Raw genomic sequence first — 23,987 nt, 5'->3', positions numbered from 1 at the left:
AATAACAACTCTGAGACTTTCTTACTCTTCAAGTCTCATATATCCTATTTTTTTCTTCCCCCATTGTACTAGAAAAGTCCAATATTGAAGAAAAGTGGTGATAGTGGACATTCTTTCATGTTTTGAAAGGGAAATGTTCAGCGTTTCATGATTAAAGTTCTCTTCAGGGGAGATTCAATTATCAAAGTAACATGACAGACATGAAAAAGAACCAAATGAAAATGAAGAATATTTTTTTTTAAATCACATCTCTCTCTCAATTGATGGAAAAAGCATCTTTAATATTAAACTAAAAATCTGCTGATGGTAAAAAATGCTTGATGAACTGGGAATAGAGGGAACTTTCTTAATCTGACTAGATAAAATACACTTAATTATGAAGCCCCTGAGGCTCCAGCCCAGAAGAGGGTATCTCCTGTAAGATTCCCCAGCCTCAGTAGGCCCTGGACCCTGATTTTCCTCTGGACTTCATCCAGACATGGAACCAGACTTCAAATGTTATGCCATCCATAAGTGCCTTCTAAATCAAGATAGCATTGGTGCTTCAGTATTCCACTTACTTTTCAAGATCTCATTCAAAACCTAGCCAGGGAAGGCCCACTGATTTTTCAGACCTTGAATATTTTTAAGTTGCTGTATACACACACACAGACACACATAAATATAAATACACACACACACACACACACACACACACATTTTGTCCAGCATATTTTATTTTCAGTGGGAAGATTAATCTGAGTAATCCAATTTATCATTTCCAAATACCAGACTTAGATGATATTTTTTAAATGTCTTTTATCAAAAGTTTGATCAAGCAAATAATTTTCTAGTTCTATTTTGCTTTACTTGTTTATTTTTTGGCAGTGAGCATTTGGCCTTGAATACTTCTTTGCACATGGTGCCTCCGCTGGCTACAACACTTTTCCCTTCCCACAACTCTACTTTGCTGAGCTAACTCTCCTTCATGCTTCAAGACAGTCCAATAATCACATCAGGAGGTCTTACCCATTCCATTTCTAAACAATCCGAGTTCAGTAGACCCCATGCATTTTATAGCAGACAGAGAGGATATATTTAACAACATAAGTGTTACAAGAATACTAGCCAATATGAACAGATCTGCAGGCCAATAAGAATAGACGTGATCTGTAAACAACCAGGACCAGTATATACTAGCTAAATATCACCTATGCTGAAAGCATATAGTACAGTAAGATGTGGTAAGATACAAAGATTATCATGGTGCTTCTCAAGTTGTTCTGTAACTTGCTGTTTACCTATCTCTTATGGTAATCTGTGAGATTACTATGAACAGGGACCAATCATACTCACCCTGGAATCCTGTGTTCCATGGAATCTTGGTTTTAAAAAAAGAGGTTCCAAAAAATATTATTTGAATTAGGTAAAGGAAGTTATATTGAGGGAATGTTCACTAAATAAATCACTTCCTATTACTTCACAGCTTTAATCCCTGGAAAGTCCACGAACAATGAATCCATTTCACGCATCTTGTTGGAACACCTCTGCCGAACTTTTAAACAAATCCTGGAATAAAGAGTTTGCTTATCAAACTGCCAGTGTGGTAGATACAGTCATCCTCCCTTCCATGATTGGGATTATCTGTTCAACGGGGCTGGTTGGCAACATCCTCATTGTATTCACTATAATAAGGTAAGGGCTCCTTTTTTTTTTCCTTCCATACTTTAGGAAACTACAGTCAAAGCTCCCTAAATGAGTCCTTTCCCCTGTAGCATTTTGCTTAATGAAATGCAATTTTGGAAATATTTGCTTAAGATAATTAAGATAATTAATGAAGATTCTACAGATATTTTCGTCATGCATTAGGTAACATCTCAGTTGCAAATCTCAACATGCTAAGACCTAGGCCAATGCTTACTGCTGGGTCAGTGAGTTTTTAGGGAAATGACTCTCAGTCTTAGCTGCATATTAGAATCACCTGGGGAGCTTTAAAAACTCCTGATATGCAGTTTCGCCCCAGACCCATTAACTCAGAATCTCTAAGGGTAGGGCCCGGGTAAGATTTGAAACTGCAATGCAACATTTTATTTTCCAGCAATAAGAATTATCCTAAAAAGCTGACCTGTTTAGGCAGGTGAAAGAGATTCTTTTACTCACTTGGGCAAAGGAGAGACTTTATGTCATCACCAGAAGATGCAGGAAGTCATAGGTAGTGGGCTGTTCCCTTTCGTGTAGACCAGCCTATATAGACCAAACTGAGAGACATCTGCCCCTGAGTACCTCCTGCCTGGGCACCACATCTCCCACCTAATTCAGGTAATTTCCTCCTCTCAAGTAGAGAGACAGAATAAGAACTTTAGTTGGAGAATAAGAACTGATTATTTGTTTTCTAGGGACTTGACAAAGTGGATTCAGAATTAGTGCACACAAGCCCTATAGCTACTTGGTATATTTACTATCCTGATTATTTTCACATGTAAGTTTTGCTAGTTTTAATAACTATAGGATGTTAACTTTTTCATCCTAGTTTCTGATACTTAAAATTGCCATTTCAAAATGCTTGTCCATATTCATATGTTATAAAAGATATTCTAGACTGCAGATTTAGTATCCCTTATCCAAAATGCTTGGGACCAGAAGTGGTTCAGATTTTAGATTTCTTTTTATTTTGTGCTGTTTGTATATGCATAATGAGATATCCTGCAGAAGGGACCAAGTCTAAATATAAAATTCATTATGTCTCGCTTATACCTTATACACATAGCCTGAAAGTAATTTTATGTAATATTTTGAATAATTTTATGCATGAGACAAAGTTTTTGTAAATCAAACCATCAGAAAGTAAAGGTGTCACTCTCTCAGCCACCCACGTGGACATCTGTGGTTGTTTGGCATCACCATCATTCCTGACTCTATATTGACATCCAACCAATAAACAACCACTTTTTTAAACTTATTCACACAACAATACTTAGCAGTAAAAAATGTGACCATTAATACCACTAATACAGTGAAAAATAATGTGTTCAGGGGAACTAAGCAGCCCAGTAACATCACCAGAACACCTGCACCAGCTGTGAAACAACAGCAGCTGAAGGGGGCTGGGAGGGTCATTTTTCCCTTGGAGACGCTGTGTGTTATACAGCAGCATTTTGACTGCAACTCATCACATGAGGTCAGGTGTGGACTGTTCCACTTGTAGGGTCATGTTATTCCTCAAAAAGTTTCAGATTTTGGAGCATTTCAGATTTTGGATTTTCAAGTTAGGGATGCCCAACCTGCACTACCTAATAGGTGTTTTCAGCATCATATTAACACATAACTGCAACAAACTTTTGTGGAGCATATTACACTTAAAAAGCACAGCAGTACTATTAATACACCCATTTAAGAAAAGAGGCTCAGATGAGTAAATAACTGGTCCAGCATCACAGAGCTAGTAAGTAGCGATCCTGGCAATCAAACTCAGATTTATTCCGAATTCAAGGCTATTTCCTCCACAACTAATGAAAACAAAGAGGTCATCAAAATTATAGAGACAGTTGTTGGATTTGCTGTAAAGATAAAAGAATCCTCACAGGCTTAATTGAGAGCAAGAGGAGCCCTCAGGATGGTCATGCGGATGGTGCTTATCACCCCGAGAAGGCTCATAACTTGTCACTTCCCCAGGTGGCGTCTCATCAGCCAGCCCTCTCTCAAACCTTCAGTTTCGCTATCTCTGCAGTTACAAGTAGAGGATCAATGGTATTTTTTACACCAGTCACAGCTGAAGATTTATTTAGTACATAGGGATTCTACTCTTAATAAATTCAAGCATTCGTTATTGTGTCCTGTAACGCTATTTGTGAATATCAAGCATTTTAAATTTTTCTTTAAGTGCTAGAAGATATTCAATTCAATATCTGTTAGTAAATACCAATTGCATGCCCTGCATTGCCCTAGGGTTTATGAAAATACCAAAAAAAAAAAAAAGCAGCATCTGTCTAAAAAGTTCATATTCTAGTGGGGAAGATGAGATTTAAACTCATGGAATAATTTGAAAAATAATACAAGAAAGACTTTAAAAACAATCAACTGGGGGAAAAAAGATGGCTCAGATAAGTTCCAGGAAAGAAAACGGAAGTAATCAATATTCTAAGGGAGCTTCAAAGAGGCAATAGTGCTTAGTAGAGAGTTAATAGCCACAGACTTGAGAATGTTTCTAGCTCACTCCCGTTTGCCTGTTGGACCTGCCCGGTTCTCCTTCCATCTCTCCCTCATGGCCTCCAGAATTTCTGCCCTGCTCTTCTACAGATACATATGGTGTGTCTGACACTCAAAAGCCTTGGTACCACCATTGAAAAACCAGGTCCTTATTAGGTATTAGCCCTTCCGAAATGTTTGCATTTTCACAGGCAACTTTTATATGCAAAACCTCTTCAATGTGGGATTCCAGCTCTTGTAACAAGCTGCTGAAGAGACGTCTGGAGCCAGAGAAATTTCTTGGATCCCTGAATTTACACCAATAGATAACAGCTTAATCCCATCTATTTATACAGAGACAAAGTTGAAAAAAAGGAAGACATGGGCAATGTGAACTCTTCTAAAAGTCAATTCTGAGCTGTAACTTATGGAAACAGATTTTCAACATAAAGTCAACCGTCATTTAACTGAGGAGAAAAACACCTGAGCCATTGTACGGACCAATTTGTTTGCATTATTGTGAAAAATCTATCATTTCTTCATATTATCATTTTATACATAATGTGAGAATATACGTTAGATAAAGAAATGCTAATGGAGCTTTTAAAATAAATATTTTAATCTTTCAAAAAGTATCAGGAACAACTTTTAATTAAAACAACAGTTTTAATTTTTTTGCTAAGATTTTAACACTTTTCCTTGCAAATGGCTCTCCAAAAATGTATTAATCTTTCAAAAGTGATTCGAAAGCAACTTACATTTATTTATTTATTTGGCTAGGAATTTATCAACTTTTTTGCAAATTGCTCTCTAAATATTTTAAGGCAGTTTGTATTAATGTTTTCATCATGCTTTGCCATGATCTTTTATTTGTTACTTTATGAACAGACAGGTGAATTAAATAAAATATTAAGACTACAGTAATGATAAGGAGAAATAAATAACATTTAAACAAGATTTAATGACTTTTCCTTTTACAGTAGTAATTGTATCGAAACCATTGTTCATCAATAGAACTAAAAGTCAATAAAATCATTAATGATGCTGGAAAGCAAGCAATGAACTAATTTCTGACTTTGCCAAATGAAGACTAGAAACGTATATAAAATAAATATGTTTAAGGAAGATGGAGCTTCGAGAATAAGATGTTCTATGTGCCTTTTTTAAAAGCAAGAAGCAACTTGTGCATTAGGAGGGTGACTATAAAATAATGAGGCCTGATCATCACTAGGCTGTTGTACATTAAATTTACAGCAGGTGAAAGGAAGCCAGTTTAGAAAATGTAGGCAGAAAATTGAGCCAATTATAATATTTTCCTCTTGCATTCCCAGGAGACAGACTGATGAACTCAACCCCATTACTCAACTAGTCTCCACAGGCACAGCAGGCCCTGAGAATCACCTGTACTTCAATAAAGGGACGACTTTGTTTTATCAGACCCCCACATCTACCTTCTGAACACATCTTTCTTCTGTTTACTGACAGACTCCCTTCAACTGGGCAGAGTCTCTGTAAAAGGTGCCCTATCCTCCAAAAATAGAGTTCCCATTTTGTCACTTCCTGCCCTCATCTCCCTGTCAGGTCAACTAATTCACACTAAGTCATGAATTTGTGAAACAGAGGTTATGAGATGGACAATGTGTTAACCTAGAGGAATACTGTCTAATGGTAGAATTCCAGCTGCTGACAGGGATGGAAAACGTTTCAGAACACAGGTCTCTTTTTTCCCCACCCAGATTAAATAATAACTAACAGCTCCCTCTGACCCAGCCCTCTACCATTCCAAGTGTCAGCCATACACAGACTCTTGTTGGAATTGACCCATACCCTTGGCTGCACAGATATGTTTTCAATGCCAGAGTACCATGCAACAACATCTGTTCAGATGAGCTGTGGTCCAGTTGGCCAATATGAGAAGCTGGCTTGGAAATCTAAGGAAGTTGAGTCGCTTGCCTAAGGGCACAATGAGTGAGGGCATAGAAATGAAAATAAAATTCCCAGTTAGGTTATCTTTCCACTCTATCACTCTATGTATCTAGGGAAGGGTTGGCAAATATAGGACTCTACTGTAAACTCTCTCACCCTTAGCAGTCATCTCTAATCACGCAGGTCTGTCCTGTATAGCATCTGCCCTGTATAGGTCTGTCCTGTGTGAGGACTCAGAATTCTTCTCAGCACAGTGCTTCAGGAAATGACTACTAATCCATTGGCATAGGCTCATGATAGCAATTTAATTCAACTAGAGTTAAATGCCAGATGGGATGGTGAGGCAACCCAGAGATTAACAAGAGCAGGAAGCCAGTTCTACACCCTATCCCATCCCTCACCCCCAACACCACTTTCCTCTCCCTGCCCCAAGCTGGAGGGAGAAAGGGAGAAAGAGGTTTTTCAGCCCTCAGGAGTCTGGGCTGCCTGGTGGGAGCTGGAGCCCCACTGGTATCTTGGACCATGGAGTGAAGGCTACATTCTGGCTTCTCCTCTCCTCCTTACTCTCCAGTTCCCACTGGTGCTTCTGACTGGCTAAACCTAATCAGAAGCCAATTGGCAAAGGGGCCTGAGGACAGGCTGGCGAATGACAAGCACAGCAGCCTACATGCGTAGTGTTATGTTTTGTTAGTTTTACTTAATTCATATCATATGTTGTTATTTCTGATGGCAAAAGGTAAGCATGGTTTTAATAGAAATTTTGAAAAATTGTGAGAAAATGCAAACAATAAAGTAAAAAATCAGTCATACTACTACCAAATAGATGATCACTGTGATCACTTGACATATCGTTCCTGCAAATTTTTTAACAAATGTTTAAATAAATTTAGAGTCATGCTATACACATTATGAATATTCTTTTTCTTTTTACTTAATAGTATCAGTATTTTCTCATCTGATTAAATATTCTTTCAAACTATGACTACAGCTACATCCTACTGAGTGTGGTAGTGTGGAATACCATAATTTATTTTATCATTCCTCAAATTAATGAGCATTAGATATGACCACGTTAACCATATGGAGCACATGTTAGCCAAAATTATCACAAGTCTTTGTATTTTATATTAAATGTTTACATCATAAGAAATATAAATTTCATGAAGTCTGACAACAGGAAATCTAAAGATAAATTAGGCCTAAAAAGGGATATAATTTATATAGTTAGAAATTTTACAATTTCTATTTAATTGTTTAATTTTGATGCTGTTGCTTTCAGTAAAGAAGACAATAATAAATATAATGTGTTATTCATATTGCCCTAGTAACTTATGTCCAGATAAATTTATCAGTTGCTTCAGAACTGTCTTTGTACTATACAGAATATCATCTAGACACACTTTTATTTAATTCTTTTTGATTGCCAGTTAATGGCCTGCACTGTTCCCACAATAGAATTACCATAATTCATTATCAGTAAATGATGGGTACCCCTCTAGAGAAAAGCAAGGGCCATGGATCTAATTGCTGCAATTGAGACCTAAGCAACTGCTTATAGTTTATATCCCAATTCACATGCAAATAACATCTATTTATAGACTAAGATTTATGATTTTTTTTTTTTTTTTTTTTTTTTTTAGTTTGGAGCTCTTTCTATCTGACTGCTAATATCTGTCCCTCTTCCCTGTCCCCTCTCCATTTCCCAATCTAATGGCCTGAAGAGGACAGGGGATGAGAGACCAAGGACAGTCAGCTGGCTGGTCTTTTGTTTGACATGATCTTTTCTTCATGTCTCCTCTCCCTCTTGGTCATTCTGGTGTGAGGCACCAAGCTCCTGAGGGAAAGGAACCAACCTGTTTTTTTAGTGGCAGCAACAATGCGTACAGTATGGTTGCTGAATAAGGACTCCATGGCAGTAACTTCCCCACACAGTGGATGCTGCCAAGGCCTGGAGAAGAGATGGCCTCGCCCAGTCTGATGTTTCACATGAGAATCTGACAGCTGAGAAATGAAGTTCACAGGCTATAGAAGTTGTAACCAATGAATAATAAAGACACACACTAGCTTCCAAACAGCAGAGCACTAGCCCTGAAATAGGAAAAAACTAGCAATTGTGGCATAATCTTAGGACTGGTTCTTAACATGCTCTTTAAATTCTTATTTGTCCACATCTGCCAATAAACCTGTCTTGACAGTTCCCAGGAAAGAGGAGGGGCCCCTTCTTTGTGCTTCTTGTCCTTGTACTTGTCTCTAGTTTTCTCTCATCAAATTGTAATGTGATCATTTATTTATGCATGTCTAGACTATAAGCTCCTTGATGACAGGGTTTATACATAGTTCAGCTTTACAGCCTTAGAGCACAACATTATGCCTGCCATGTAATTGGTGCTCAACAAAATGTTTTTTGAATTAATGAACAGAATCTCCCAGATAAAGATGATACCTGCTTATTATTGAATGTGCCAGCTCCTTGAAGTAGGAACCAACTAAATTTTAAATTTCTGCTCTCAGAAATGTATTTCACCTGCTGATGAGAAGGCCACTTCTAGATAGCATTTAATTCACTTCTCCCACCCCCGGCTCCCCACAGGAGACATGAGATCATTCTCAGTGCCATCTACCAGCTCCCTCTTTTCAGATGACTCTCCCTGTCTGGATCTCAGGGTCTTTATTAATAGTCTTTGCTATTTGTTAGATTTTACTGGAATATTTCTAAGTCATTGTTGAAATCTTAACAATGGCCTAAGCTGCAATAAGAAAAAAAATGCATTAGACAACAGAAATCATTTATTTTCAGTCTTCAGCTGTTTTAAATACTAGGAATGAGTAAAGACTAAATCTTTTGCCTGAGTGTATTTAAAGTTGGTATAACTTGTTGCTGCATAAAAAATTACCCCAAACATAGTGGCTTGAAACAATAAACATTTACTGTCTCACGTGTGTCCAATGGTCATGGATTCAGGAGCAGCTTAGCTGGTTGGTTCTGGCTCATGATCTGTCATAAAGTTGCTGTCAAGCTGTCTTCCAGGGTTACAGTTATCTGAAGGCTTGCCTGCAGCTGGAGGATCTGCTTCCAATGTAGCTTATTCCCATACCTGGAAAGCTGGTGCTGACTGGTTGTTAACCAATTCCTCTCCACATGGACCTCTCCATAGCGTTGCTTGAGTATCCTCACAAGATGGTAGCAGGCTACCACCAGGGAGAGCAATCCAACAGAGAGCAAAGAGAAAGCCCCACAAAAACTTTGTGACCTAATTTCAAAGTCACACACTGTCACTTCTGCCATATTCTCATTGTTAGAAGCAAATTAATAAGGTCAGCACTCAGAGGGAATTAGGCTCCACCTACTGAAAGGAATATCAAAGATTTTGTGGACATATTTTTAAACCACCACAGTAAGTTATCAAATAAATAGTTCAAAATGCTTAAATACACACAAGACTAGGCATTTCCTCTATGCATCTGTATAGGTTTTCCTTTAACATTTAAAATGCATTATGGCAATTAAAAATTTGTATCAGGTAGCATATATCGAATAGTCTGTATACATTCAATGTCAATCCTCAGTTTCCTCTATCTCTTTCAGATCCAGGAAAAAAACAGTCCCTGACATCTATATCTGCAACCTGGCTGTGGCTGATTTGGTCCACATAGTTGGAATGCCTTTTCTTATTCACCAATGGGCCCGAGGGGGAGAGTGGGTGTTTGGGGGGCCTCTCTGCACCATCATCACGTCCCTGGATACTTGTAACCAATTTGCCTGTAGTGCCATCATGACTGTAATGAGTGTGGACAGGTAAGTGAAAGACTTTGACATATCTTAATATAATTCAGAGGTGCCTGTGCTTCCCCAAGCTCATTCCAATTCCAACACCAGTTTTGGTTTATAACAGCAAAGGTTTTCTTCCTTTGTTTCATTGTAGAACTGATTACTTAAGAATATTTTGTTCAACTTTCACAGAGGAATATTTTTAATGGAAAACATAAAACACAAAAATCTCCTTTTTTCTAATCATTCTTTTCGACTCAGTTTTATTTGCAATTCAGTGCAAGAAAAAAAAATCACAAAACCAGGAAATATTAGAAACCAGAATGAATTCCCCCCATCAATTTCACAGTAAAGAAGCTGAGGCCCAGAGAGGTGAGGAGATTTGCTAGAAGCACATAGAGAATTAGTGGCAGAACCAAGAATTAAAGTAGGTTTCCTTAGTCTCTGTCCAAGGCTATTTCTGATATGTCTACTGTCTCATACACTTGTTATTGCCTCATAGCTCTAAGGAATCAGTGGAGTAAATAGATGTTATTATACAACCATGAAGCAATTTCCCAGTGCCAGGGAGATCATCTTTTACAAACATTATTGTGATTGGTTAATACAAATGCTGTTATTTTATATTATTAGAAATTTATTCCACTATGTCTTGGAAATGTGCCATAGCCCTTTTCACCATCCATGTAAGCTAATGTTATTTGAGGAGATGATGGTGATGGTGAGTACTTATGGAACCAATAAGTGGTAGAATCCAGTTCAGACCCAAGCCGTCTGACTCTAGAGACGGCAGATAGTTGTAACTGCCTCACTATCTGGCCTGTCCAGGAAGCATGCAAGCTAGGATATGCCCTGCATTATCCAGATGCCAGAACATCCACACCAGGTCCTAGCAGCTCACCCCAAACAGAAACAGAGCCTAAAGACAACCATAGTACTTCCAACAGTGATACTCTGTCTTCTAGGACAACCCACTTAAAATCCCCATCTGCCTTCTTCCCAACCCAACCCTAGCCCAACACATTTAATCCTCTTTGCTCTGATATACTGTTTTTCCTTTGATTCAAATATATTACATAAATCACGTGTGTGTGTGTGTGTGTGTGTGTGTGTGTGTGTGTTATTTCTTGTCTCGTTCCCTTGTACCTCAAATGTCAGTTCCACAAAGGCAGGGTCTTGGTCCACCAATATATCATAAATGTGTGTGTAACAGTGCCTGGCACTCAGGTGCTCAAAAAATATTGATGAATGAATGAATGAATGAATGAATGTCTTGAAGGGTATGTTAAATTTCCCTGGGTCCATCCAGAAATTGTCCTGAACCCTGCCTCTTTCATCCTTCTAAGTGAGACTTTTGGGAGGGGAAGTGATGAGCCATTCTTCAGATGAACAAAAAAAGAATTGCAAGGTTCATATAAATCATTCACTCTGACAAGAACGAATAATAATGGTAAATTTTTAAATATCCTTTTGTTTTTCTGCAAGAGAACTTTCAAAATATAGAATGTGCTTCTCAACTTGTAACTAACACATTTTTAAATCAATATACTGCATAGCTCTGGTTAGCTCAGCTAATGCCAGCCAATGTGACTGTGTCATGAGAAAAGCCCCATAAGCTTGTCAGGGTTCCAATACCAGGAAGAGGGCCTTGAACAGGCCAGGCTCACTGTAGAAAAGTGACCTAAAGTACAGACCATACCAACAGTTATCCCATTCTTGGGGATAATACGAGCTTCTTTATATACTGTGCCTTGGATGCAGGAGAATATTAGCTTTTTTTGGAAAAAAAAAATAAACAGGTATACTCCTATAAATCTCTTACTGTAAATGAAGTGAATGGGCATTTTCTGCCTTGGAAGAGACAAACTGTGTATGCTTTTCAATACTGACAGGTTTTTCTCTGTGTATATATGTGTGCACACATGCATGCGTGGTATCTTACTCCTAGTCTTTTGTTTTGTTTTGTTTTAATCCAATGGACATAGTATGCTAAAATTTCATTTCACATTTAAGACATTCTGCCCTTTCCTTCCCCTCATTCTGGAAGATCAGGTGGTAAGAAACAAGTGAAGAGCCTATAAAACTGAACCATTTCCTTCCTCACATTTCTTGTAATTCTAACTCCACTAAATTCATAAAAGTTTAACAAAATCTGCAATTTTGTAAAAGAGAAATGAGGCTTGCTTTGTAAGATCATAACTAAATGTCAGTGCCATCAGTATGCCTTAGTGTTTACATATTTAAATCATTTTAATTGCCAGTTTAATAGATCATACATTTCAAGTGTTTCCAATAACTCATTTTGCTTTCCCTAATTAGTGATAACTGCAAGTGTGTAGAATATTTAGTAGTGGGCTTCTACCTCCATAGCCATACAAAAACAATATATAAATATCCAAAATATTAAAAATGTTTGCCTTCAAATGAAAGCTACCTAGACTTTCATTAGTGGCTACTCTTATAAATAAATTCTCTAAAACATCAAGAGTCAGTAAGTAGGAGCCAAAATTTGCAATTGATTCATTCATTTATTCAAAAAATATTTATTGAGCATGAACCATATGCCAGAGATTGTTGGACACAGGGGATACAGTGGCCTTAAACTAATAGTCAAGGCTCCTGCCCTCATGGGGCTTTCATTCTAGTGGTGTAGACAGACATTAAGTGAAGAGTCCCACAAGTAATTGTATATTTCCACATAGCGATAAAACACTAGGAGGGAAAAGTAGAGTCTCCTATCATCTTCTTTTATAGTCATGGTCCCTCCTATAGAATAGGTGGTCAGAGAAGTCTTCCCTAAGAGGGAGACAGTTAAATAGGGACTTGAAGGAAGAGCAAGAAGAAGCAGAGGCAGATCCTGCCAGGCAGGTAGAGCAGCAAGTGCCTAACCTTGAAAGGGGAAGAGCTTGAGGAAGTCAAGAGAGAGACTGGCACAGGCTCCAGCTTGAGCAGCAGGCAGAACCAGGTGGGAAAAAAGACCTGTGGATCATGGGAGGAATTCTGAAAATTGATGGAAAACCACTGAAAGGTTTTCAGCTGGGGAGGGATGCTATCAGAGAAGATTCCTTAATTGCTTGATCCCATGACTTCGTCATCCTATAATTCCAGTAAAAATGATGGCTGGGCTGCTATGCAGTCACTACGTCATCCACTTCCGCAGCAGGGAGAAAAGAGGCCCTTCTCTCGTTAGCCATGGGGAATGCATGTGCAGTGTGCAGAGGATGGGTAGCTGAGGAGCCCTGGCCAGAAACCACTCTCTGCAACCAAAGGCCCCTTAACTGAATGCAAATGTCCTGCTTCTGGTGCAAAATTGAAAGCGCAAGAGGACAGGAAATTTGTTATTTTTGTGAGTCTTCATTAAGTAGCTTTGCAAAAACTTGGAGAAAATTAAGTGACCATAAAAACCATTTTTACATTTGTTTAATTTCTACTAATACTATCCTCCACCACCCCCAGCTCCCAGCAAAGCTGTGCTTTTTCAAATAGCCTTCCTTCTGAATCTGAGCTTGATTTTCATTCTCAGCTTTCATTTTGCTCTGAAAAATTCTTGGATTTGCTGGAGGACCAAATACATTTGATATGTCAGAATTTCAAGTTTGATTAATGATTACCCCTTTTTTCCTGGCCCTAAAATGAAAAGAGAAAAAATAAAGAAAAATGCCTCCCCATGAAATTAGCCTATTTCTTCCCTCTGGCTTCTAGCCTAAGTTCCTTAAGGAATTTGCATTGTCTATACTAGCCACACTTGTTAATCCTCACTGTGACTTCTGTGAGCTGAAACTCCATGAGCCTGGTGACTTAACTATAAAGCCATTGGGGCAAAATGTTTGTTCTATGTGCGTGAACCCCTTCCTGCTGAGGGATTCTCTTAACCCCACATTTTCTTCCTTCCTGCCTCTGTGTCAGTAAATCTTGCTGGGAAAAGGGTCATTTCCTCCTGCAGGAAATCCCTGTTCAGAGACAAAGTTTTCCAGAGTCTCGTTTATAGGAAAAGCCCCTTTGTAAAGAAAGACTTTGCACTGCAGAATTTTACCATTATCAATGTATTCATAGAAGGAACAACTATTTCAATGAGTGGTTTATTCAGACTTGCAGGGTCAAGAATTGTTTTCTCTACAGATACCAGGCAGCTCTTAAAAAATATAACTTTCATGTCCTTTGTAGGGACATGGATGAAATTGGAAATCATCATTCTCAGTAAACTATCTCAAGGACAAAAAACCAAACACCGCATGTTCTCACTCATAGATGGGAATTGAACAATGAGAACACATGGACACAGGAAGGGGAACATCACACTCTGGGGACAGTTGTGGGGTGGGGGGAGGGGGGAGGGATAGCGTTAGGAGATATACCTAATGCTAAATGACGAGTTAATGGGTGCAGCACACCAGCATGGCACATGTATACATATGTAACTAACCTGCACATTGTGCACATGTACCCTAAAACTTAAAGTATAATAATAATAAAAATAAATAAAAATTTAAAAAAATAAAAATTAAATAAATAAATAAAAATTAAAAAATATATATATATATATATAACTTTCTTTTGCCCTGATAGAGGTGTGCTTCAGAAAGGAAAATAATGCTAATAATTTACTCTCATCATGAACCTTTCATCCTTGGAGCTCAGTGCTTTTATTGATTGTTCCAAAACTCTTCCTGACTGCCTTTGCAGGTACTTTGCCCTCGTCCAACCATTTCGACTGACACGTTGGAGAACAAGGTACAAGACCATCCGGATCAATTTGGGCCTTTGGGCAGCTTCCTTTATCCTGGCATTGCCTGTCTGGGTCTACTCGAAGGTCATCAAATTTAAAGACGGTGTCGAGAGTTGTGCTTTTGATTTGACATCCCCTGACGATGTACTCTGGTAAGTTGTGAAAACTTAAGAAAAATGAGTTGAATTAAGTTGTGAAGTACTTCATTCTCCTTGTCAACATGTGAGCAGCCTCAAAGAGCATCCTTATGGATCCTCTTCTCGCCAGTATCTCCACTTAGGTTTCTCCACACATACAATCAAGGTGATAGTTTGATTTTTAAGGAGAGGGTAACCTTTAGAAAAAGATTTTGAATTCAATCATGTAACCTCAGTGGACACAAATATATTTAAACATGGATTTTAAAGATTCATAGCAGCCAGACGCAGTGGGAATGCAGCAATCAAGGGAGGTAAGGAATTTCCAGAGTCACTCAGACTCCACCTCATCAATATACAATTGCAGTTTGCTTGAATTATGTCCCCTATAAAGACATGTTCAAGTCCTACACCAGCTCCCCATACCTGTGAATGTGATCTTATTTGGAAATAGGGTTTTTTCAGATGTAATCAAGCTAAGTTAAGGTCATGCTGGATTAGGGTGGGCCCAATGACTATTGTCCTGATAAGGAGAAGCAGATTTTAAGAAACACAGAGACACACAGAAAAGAGAATACAGGTGAAGACAGAGGTGGAGATTGGAGTGATATGTCTGTAAGCCAAGGAACACCAAAGATTGCCAGAAACCAGCAGAGAGGGTAGGAGGGGGCATAGAGCAGATTCTCCTTCAGAGCCTCTGAAGAACCAAATTTGCTAGCACCTTGATTTCAGATGTCTAACTTTCAGAGCTGTGAGAGAATAAATTTCTATTGTTTTAAGCTATCCAGTTTGTGCTAATTTCTTATAGCAGTCCTAGGAATCTAATGCAACTACCATAGCCATTTTACACATTTTAATTTAAAAAGAAATTAAAAGTCTTCAATTTGAAATTTGAACACAGAATTGGAGTTCATGATTAAATTACTTGAGCAACTACCAATGACCAATAACTGTGTTAGATATTTTTACATATGCTATCTCAAGTCAGTCTGGCAGATTACTTTCTCTTACTCCATCACTTGTCAAATAGATAAGTCATTTCTGCATTATGTGGACACAGCCAAAGAAAGATGGCGGTAAAGGACCTGCAAATCCGCTAATCCAATAAAAAAAAAAAATTCATATGCTTGCATGTCTTGTTCAGTTCAGTTTAGTATAACAAAGTACTATAGACTGGGTGGCTTGTAAACAATAGAAATTTATTTTTCACAGTTCTAGAAGCTGGAAATCCAAGATGAAAGTGCCAGCATGATCAAGTTCTGATGACAGCCCTCTTCCAGGTTGCAGTCTGCCAACTTCTCATTTTATCCTTATGTGGCAAAAGAGAGAGACAGGAAGCAAGCTCTCTTGTGTCTCTTCTTATAAGTACACTATTCCCATTCATGAAGGTGCCACTCTCATGACTTAATTACTTCCCAAAGACCCTACTTCCTCATACCATTATATTTGGGGTTAGGTTTTCAACATAGGAATTTTGAGGGAACACAAACATTTGGGACATAACAGTGCAACGTAGATAGGACTGCACTTCCAGTTCCAAAATGGCAGCAGAGAAGCAAGCTGACTGAATGCCCCCGCTCCCAGAGCCCTCAGAAAATCAAAGACAAATATACAGCACCAAGGTTATCATTAGCAATATCCCAGAACTCCAGAACTCCAGAACTCAAATATGTGGATGAGATCGTTCCTCAGGATTCAGAGAAGTGAAAAAAAAAAAAAAGCCTCCAAGCCAACTGTAACAGAATCAGACTTCCACATCCATGACACCCCTCTCCCCCATTCTGCCTGACACCAAACACATGAAAAACTTCCCCCCAACTCACAGTTTCTACACTGAAAAAAACAAGATCAAGGTAGACAACCAGCTTTCCCACCACCTTGGGTTCCCTGACAAAATACCTGTCTCTGCCTTAACCTATGGGAAGTATCATAAGTGCTGGAAGGGAGAAATATCCCTGAGAACAGGCAGAGACGAAGTAGGGAGGTGGGACAGTTGCTCTGTAACTCAGCCAAAGGAGACACTAAATCAGAGTGGCTATATAGCACCACACTCCAGGAGGTACATTCAGCAGGTCCCCTGGACAAACCCCTAGCCAGGCTTCCCACACCTCCGGGATATCTCCTTTGGGACTTCCCCCATTCAGGACAGCCAGTGACTGATGGGTCACTAGAGCCAAAGCAAGCCTGGGCTTAAGGCACCACCTAGAGCCAAAAGGAGACAGCAACCTAGCGATAAAGACTCTCTAAGCAAATACAGGAAATAAAAACCAAAACAAGTCAGACAGAGAAGACTGGAATAAATAGCAAATCCTCAATGCAAAGACATAGATGTACATCCATAAGAAGCAACAGCAAACAGTGAACCATCAGGGAACCAGTAACTGACCCTAATGAGACAGCAATATGTGAGCTCTCTGGCCAATAATTCAAAATAGTAGTTTTTAGGAAACTCAGTGATCTCAAGATAACACACAAAAGCAATTCAGAAATATATCAGAGAAATTTCACAAAGAGATTGAAATAATTTTAAAAATTAAAAAAAATCTTGGAACTGAGAAATACACTTGCTAAACTGAAAAAGTTACTAAAAATTCTCAACAGCAGAACGGGTCAAGCAAAGGAAAGAATTAGTGAGCTCAAAGACAGGCTATTTGAAAATACACAGTCAGAAAAAGGAACGAAAAGAAATGAAGACTGTACACAAGATATAGAAAAAATTACTTCAAAAGACTAAATCTAAGACTTATCAGTGTTCAAGAGGGAGTTGAGCAAGAGCAAGGAGTAGAAAGCTTATTCAAAGAAATAATAACAGAAAATTTCCCCAAATTGAGAAAGATGTAAATATCCAGATATGGGAAGATCAGAGAACACCAAACAAAATCAACCCCAAAAAGACTGTACCCCAAGGCATATAATAAACTCTCAAAAGTCAAAGACAAAGATAGAACTCTAAAATCAGTAAGAGAAAAGAAGCAAATAACGTATAAAGGAGCTCTAATTCATCTGGAAATGGACTTCTTACTAGAAACCATACAGGCCAAGAGGGAGTGAAATGGCATTTTCAAACTGAAAAAAAAAAAAAACCCTGCCATCCAAGATATTGCATCCAGCAAATTATCCTTCAACTGTGAAGAAGAGATAAAGTGTTTTCCAGACAAGCAGAAGTTGAAGGAATTTACCACCACCAGATTTGTCTTACAAGAAATGCTAAAGGGAGTTCTTCTGCTGGAAAGAAAAAAAAAACACTAATGTGTAAAAAGAAAATACTTGAAGGTATGAAACCCCTGGATAAAATTAAATACATTAACAAGCCCAGAATACTCTAATACTGTAATTATGGTGTATAATCCACTCATAATTCTAGCATGAAGCCCAAAAGACAAATCTATCAAAAATGGTAACAGCTATAGTAACCTGTTAAGAGACAGATAATATGGAAATATGTAAATTGAGACAACTGAAAGTTAAAATGTAGGGGAATGGAGTTAAAATGTAGATTTTTTTCCACTTTTTTGTTTGATATAAGATAAATTATCACCTCTTTAGAATAACTTGTTATATATATTTTTTGTCAGCATCATTGCAACCCCATCACAAAAATCCATAATAGATTTTAAAAATAAAAAGTAATGAACTAAGACATTCCGCCAGAGAAATTCACTTTTCCACAAAGGAAGATAGTAAGAAAAGAAGAAAGGAAGACGAAAGTTACAAAACCAGAAAACAAGCAACAAGATGGCAGTAGTAAGTCCTTGCTTATCAATAATAATACTGAATGTAAAGGGTCTCAATTTTCCAATTAAAAGGCAGCAAGAGGCTTGATAAAGAAACAAGACTCAACTATATGCAGCCTACAAGAAACCCACTTCACCTATAAAGACACACATAGACTGAGAGTGAAGGGATGGGAAAACACATTCCATACAACTGGAGGTCAAAAAGAGCAAGAGTAGCTATATTTAGATAAAATAGACTACAAATCAATGAGTGTAAAAGAAGACAAAGAAGGTCACTATATAATGATAAAGGAGTCAATTCAGCAAAAGGATATAACAATTTTAAGTATCTCTGCACCCAACATTGGGGCTCCCAAATATATAGAGCAAACACTAATAGATCTGCAGAGAGAGAGAGGGCTGCAATGCAATAATAGTAAGAGATTTTAACACACCATTCTCTGTTATCGACAGATCATCCAGACAGAAAATCAACAAAGAAACGGCAGAATTAAACTACACACTAGACCTAATAGGCCTGACATTTACAGAACATTTCACCCAACTGTTGCAGAATGCAAATTCTTTTCAACAGCATATAGAACATTCCCCCAGAATAATCCTATCAGGCCACAAGACACATCTGATCAAATTCAAAAAAGTAGAAGTTATAGCAAGTATCTTTGACCACAATGGACTAAAACTAGAAATCGATAACAAGAGCAACCTTGGAAAATACACAAATATATGTAAATTAAACAACATGCTCCTGAATGATTAGTGGGTCAATGAAGACATCAAGAAAGAAATTTAAACATTTTTGAAACAAACGAAAGTTGAAATACAACATACCAAAATCTATGGGATATAGCAGAAGCAGTACTAACAAGGAATTTTATAGTTATAAATGCCTATATCAAAAAAGTAGAAAGACTTAAAATAAACAACCCACGAATGTACCTCAAAGAATTAGAAAGGCAAGAACAAACCAAACGGAAAATTAGTAGCAGGAAATAAATAATGAAGATTAGAGCAGAAATAAATAAAATTGAGACTAAAAAAACTACAGACGATCAACAAAATGAAAAGTTGGCCTTTCAAAAAGATAAACAAAACTAACAAACTTTAGCTAGACTAAGAAGAACAGAGAAGTTCCAAATAAACAAAATCAGAAACAAAAATGGAAACCTAACAACTGAAACCTCAGAAATACAAAGAGTCATTAGAAACTGTAATGAATCACTAAAAGCCAAAAAACTGGGAAATATAGAGGAAATAAATAAATTCCTGGACACAAACAGCCTGCCAAGATTGAACCATGAAGAAATAAACAGCCTCAACAAATCAATAGCGAATAAGGAGACTGACGCTGTAACAAAAAGTCTTTCATCAAAGGAAAGTCCAGGACCTGATGACTTCATTGCTGAATTCTACCAAACATTTAAATAATTAATACCAATTCTCTTCAAACCTCAAAAAAAAAAATGAAGAGGAAGGAATACTTCCAAACTCATTCTACAAAGCCAACGTTACTCTGATACCAAAACCATCCAGAGACACACAAGAAAACAAAACTACAGACCAATATTACTGATGAGCATAGATGCAAAAATCCTTAACAAAATACTAGCAAACAGAATTCAACAACACATTAAAAAGATCGTATATCATGAGCAAGTAGAACTCATCCAAGCAATGTGAGGATGGTTCAACATACACAAATCAATAAATTTGATACATCACATTAACAGCACCAAGAACAAAAACCATATGATTATTTCAATAAATGCCAAAACATCATTCAATAAAATTCAGCATCCCTTTCTGATAAAACCCTCATCAAACTGGTTATAAAAGGAACATACCTCAAAATAACAAAGGGCATGCATGACATACTTACAGCTAATTTTGCACTGAATGGGGAAAAATTGAAGGCCTTTTCTCTAAGATCTGCAACAAGACAAGTATACCCACTTTCACCACTTTTATTCAATGTAATATCAGAAATCCTAGCCAGAGCAATTAGGCAAGAGAAAGAAATAATGGGCATTCAAATTGGAAAGGAAAAAGCCAAATAGCCTTGTTCACAGATGGCATGATATTATGTTTAGAAAAACCTAAAACTCCACCAAAAAACTATTAAAACTGATAAATGAATTCAGTAAAGTCACAGGATACAAAATGAATGTATAAAAATCAATAGCATTTACATATGCAGTAATAAACAATCTGACAAAGAAATCAGAAATGCAGTGGCCTTCAAAATAGCTACCAAGAATATAAAATACCTAGTATTCAATTCAACAAAAGAAGTGATATATCTATACAAGGAAAACTATAAAACTCTGATTAAAAAAATACACACATAACATAAATACCTGATGCAAGAAATAGGACACAAAAAAGGATATTCCGTGTTGATTAATTGGAAGAATTACTATTGTTAAAATGACACTACTACCCAAAGCAATGTACAGATTCAATGCAATCTCTCTCAAAATACCAATAACAGTTTTCACAGAAACAGGACAAAAAATTCTAAAATTTATATGGAACCACAAAAGACCCTGAATAGCTAAAGAAATCCTGAGGTAAAGAACAAAGCTAGAGGCATCATGCTACCTGAGTTCAAAATTTACTAGAAAGCTATAGTAACCAAAGCAGCATGGTACTGGCATAAAAAGACACATTGACCAATGGAACAGAATAGAGTACCCAGATATAAATCCACACATTTATAGCCAACTCATCTTCATCAAAGGAGCCAAGAATGGGGAAAGGAAAGTCTCTTCAATAAATTGTGCTGGGAAAACTGGAAAACTACATGCAGAAGAATGAAACTAGACCCATACCTCTCACCATACACAAAAATCAAACCGAAATGAATTAAATACTTAAATCTAAGACTTGAACCTATGAAAACTACAAGAAGAAAACATAGGGAAATGCTCCAGGACACTGGTCTGGGCAAAGACTTTTCATACAAGACCTCAAAAGCACAGGCAACCTAAGCAAAAGTGGATAAATAGGATTACCTCAAACTAAAGAGCTTCTGCACAGCAAAGAAAACAATCAACAAAGTGAAGAGACAACCCACAGAATGGAAGAAAATATTTGCAAACCATCCATCTGACAAGTGATTAAAAACCAGAATATATCAGGAGCTCAAACAACTCAATAGCAAAAAAACCCAAATAATCCACTGTAAAAAATGGGCAAAAATCTGAACAGACATTTCTCAAAATAAGACATATAAATGGCCAATGGGTAAATAAAAAGTGCTCAGTATCACTAACCACCAGAGAAATGCAAATCAAAACCTCAAGGAGATACCATCTCACCCCAATTAAAGTAGCTTTTACCAAAAAAACAGGCAATAATGGATGCTGACAACGATGTGAACAAAGGGGAACCTTTGTACATTGTCGGTGGGAATATATATTATTACAGTCACTATAAATGCTCCTCAAAAAACTAAAAATAGAACTACCATATGATCCAACAATTCCACTACTGGGTTTATATCCAAAAGAAACAATATTAATATACCAAAGAGATATCTGTACTACCATGTTTATTGCTGTACTGTTCACAAGAACCAAAATATGTAATTAATCTAAATGCCTATCAATAGGTGAATGGAAAAAGAAAGTATAATATATATACACAATAGAATATCATTCATCCATAAAAAACAGCGAAATCCTGTCATTTGTAGCAACATGAATAGAAATGAAGGCTATTATGTTAAGTGAAATGAGCCAAGTACAGAAAGACAAATATCAAATCTTCTCACTTATATGTGGGAGCTAAAAAAGTGAATCACATAAAGATAGTAGATTGGTGGTTACCAGAGGCCAGGAAAGGTAGAGGAAGTGGGTAAAGAAGAAAAGATAATTAAGTGGATACAAAGATACACTTTAATAAAAGAAATAAGACCTAGTGTTTGGTGAATCAGTAGGATGACTATACTTTAAAATATCCTATTGTACATTTCAAAATAGCTAGAAGAGAATAATTTGAATGTTTCTAGCATTTTTAAAAAGACAAATATTTAAGGTGATGGATATCCCAAGTACACTGATTTGATTTTTACAAATTATATGAATGTATTAAACTATCACATATACTCTGAAATGATATACATCTATTATGCATCAGCGAAAATTGTTTAAAAGAAACATAGATAATATTGTTTATTCATTAATTCTCCCACCATCATTGGCTATCCTGGGTTCAAATTTTACCTCTGCCAGTTACTGCTTGGGTAATCTTGGGCAAGCCACTTGACCCCTCTGTGCCTCAGTTTCTTCTTCTGTAATGTAAGGGCACTAATGGCATCATACTCATGGGGTTTCACAGATTCAATGAGTAAAGATATACAAAATGCTTAGAACAGTGCCTACTATATAATAAATGTTACATACTGTTGCCTGTCATTGTTAAACACTGAAGATTGGTAATAGGTAGCCTCACCTATTCTACACTCATTACAGTTGGGTTTGGGTTCATTGTTAGTGAACAATGAAGATCAGGGCTTCTCTACAACAAAGCAACCAAAGATCTTGAGCTTTTCCACAAGGACTTTCATCCTGGACCCTGAAAAATGAAAGAATTATGCCTCGGAAACTGCAAAAGCCAATTCCTAATCCAATTAATGTAATGGTGTTGTTCTTTCTCTCTCTCTCCTCTCTCTCTCATTTTACAGGTATACACTTTATTTGACGATAACAACTTTTTTTTTCCCTCTACCCTTGATTTTGGTGTGCTATATTTTAATTTTATGCTATACTTGGGAGATGTATCAACAGAATAAGGATGCCAGATGGTAAGTGTTTGCCTTGTTTTATTTGTTAAAAGAACAATTTAGATAGCCTAAGATATCTACAATAGAAACTTAGGCAACAGTGACTTGAAACATACCACATTTAGACATGTGGACATTGATATATGTCTATAGAAAAAATTTTTGGAAAATAAGACATGTGCTAAATAAACTGCTTAAGAATCTCTCAGTGACGAGTGTTGAAATCACAGATGTAATGGTTTCATTAAAATGCATACGGAACTCAAGATTCTATTTAAAGAATAATTTTATATTTGTTATTAGCAGTTATTTAACTGTTTTCATTGCACATTTTGCAGAGTTGCATGCATATATAAATATCTTAGATGTTATGTGCAACCTTTTAATTTTTGTGTTTCAATTTTTTTAATTTAAAGGAGAAAAGTCTCATTAATATTTGAATTTTAAAGGAATGGTTTTATTAATATTAAAAGATTAATTAGGAGCAAATGAAACCAAAGAGTTAATGTAAAGTCAATAAACTTGAGAAGGACCTTTGAAGATACTTGTATCTAAAGCTGCATAAATAAATCTAAATTATTTTCACCTTGAGATTGTGTATTCCACAATCTACTTGTTCAAATGAATAAGTCAGTAATTATATAACCTGTTGGTTAAAAACACACTTACATTTATTAAACATTATATTTTAAATATATTTTTGTGTTTCTTATGAAAAGGCAAGTTTGCTGGGTTTCCCTGC

At 36.9% G+C, this 23,987-nt stretch overlaps 1 protein-coding gene across 1 annotated transcript in view; it reads left to right on the top strand.

Annotated features, from left to right (window-relative positions):
• Positions 1-1,465: 1,465 nt before the first annotated feature.
• MCHR2 (melanin concentrating hormone receptor 2) overlaps positions 1,466-23,987 on the top strand; it is a 37,733-nt gene continuing 15,211 nt past the window's right edge. The window contains exons 1-4 of the mRNA XM_004044449.5: positions 1,466-1,674; positions 9,677-9,886; positions 14,543-14,737; positions 23,147-23,266. Of these exons, the coding sequence (XP_004044497.1) occupies positions 1,493-1,674; positions 9,677-9,886; positions 14,543-14,737; positions 23,147-23,266 (707 nt within the window). The 5' untranslated portion in view covers positions 1,466-1,492. The remainder of the gene's footprint in view (positions 1,675-9,676; positions 9,887-14,542; positions 14,738-23,146; positions 23,267-23,987) is intronic.

The sequence above is a fragment of the Gorilla gorilla genome, chromosome 5, assembly GCF_029281585.2.
Source record: "Gorilla gorilla gorilla isolate KB3781 chromosome 5, NHGRI_mGorGor1-v2.1_pri, whole genome shotgun sequence".
Classification (NCBI taxonomy): domain Eukaryota; kingdom Metazoa; phylum Chordata; class Mammalia; order Primates; family Hominidae; genus Gorilla; species Gorilla gorilla.
Note: the sequence above shows the minus strand (reverse complement) of the source record. Positions and strands in the feature narration are given on the sequence as shown.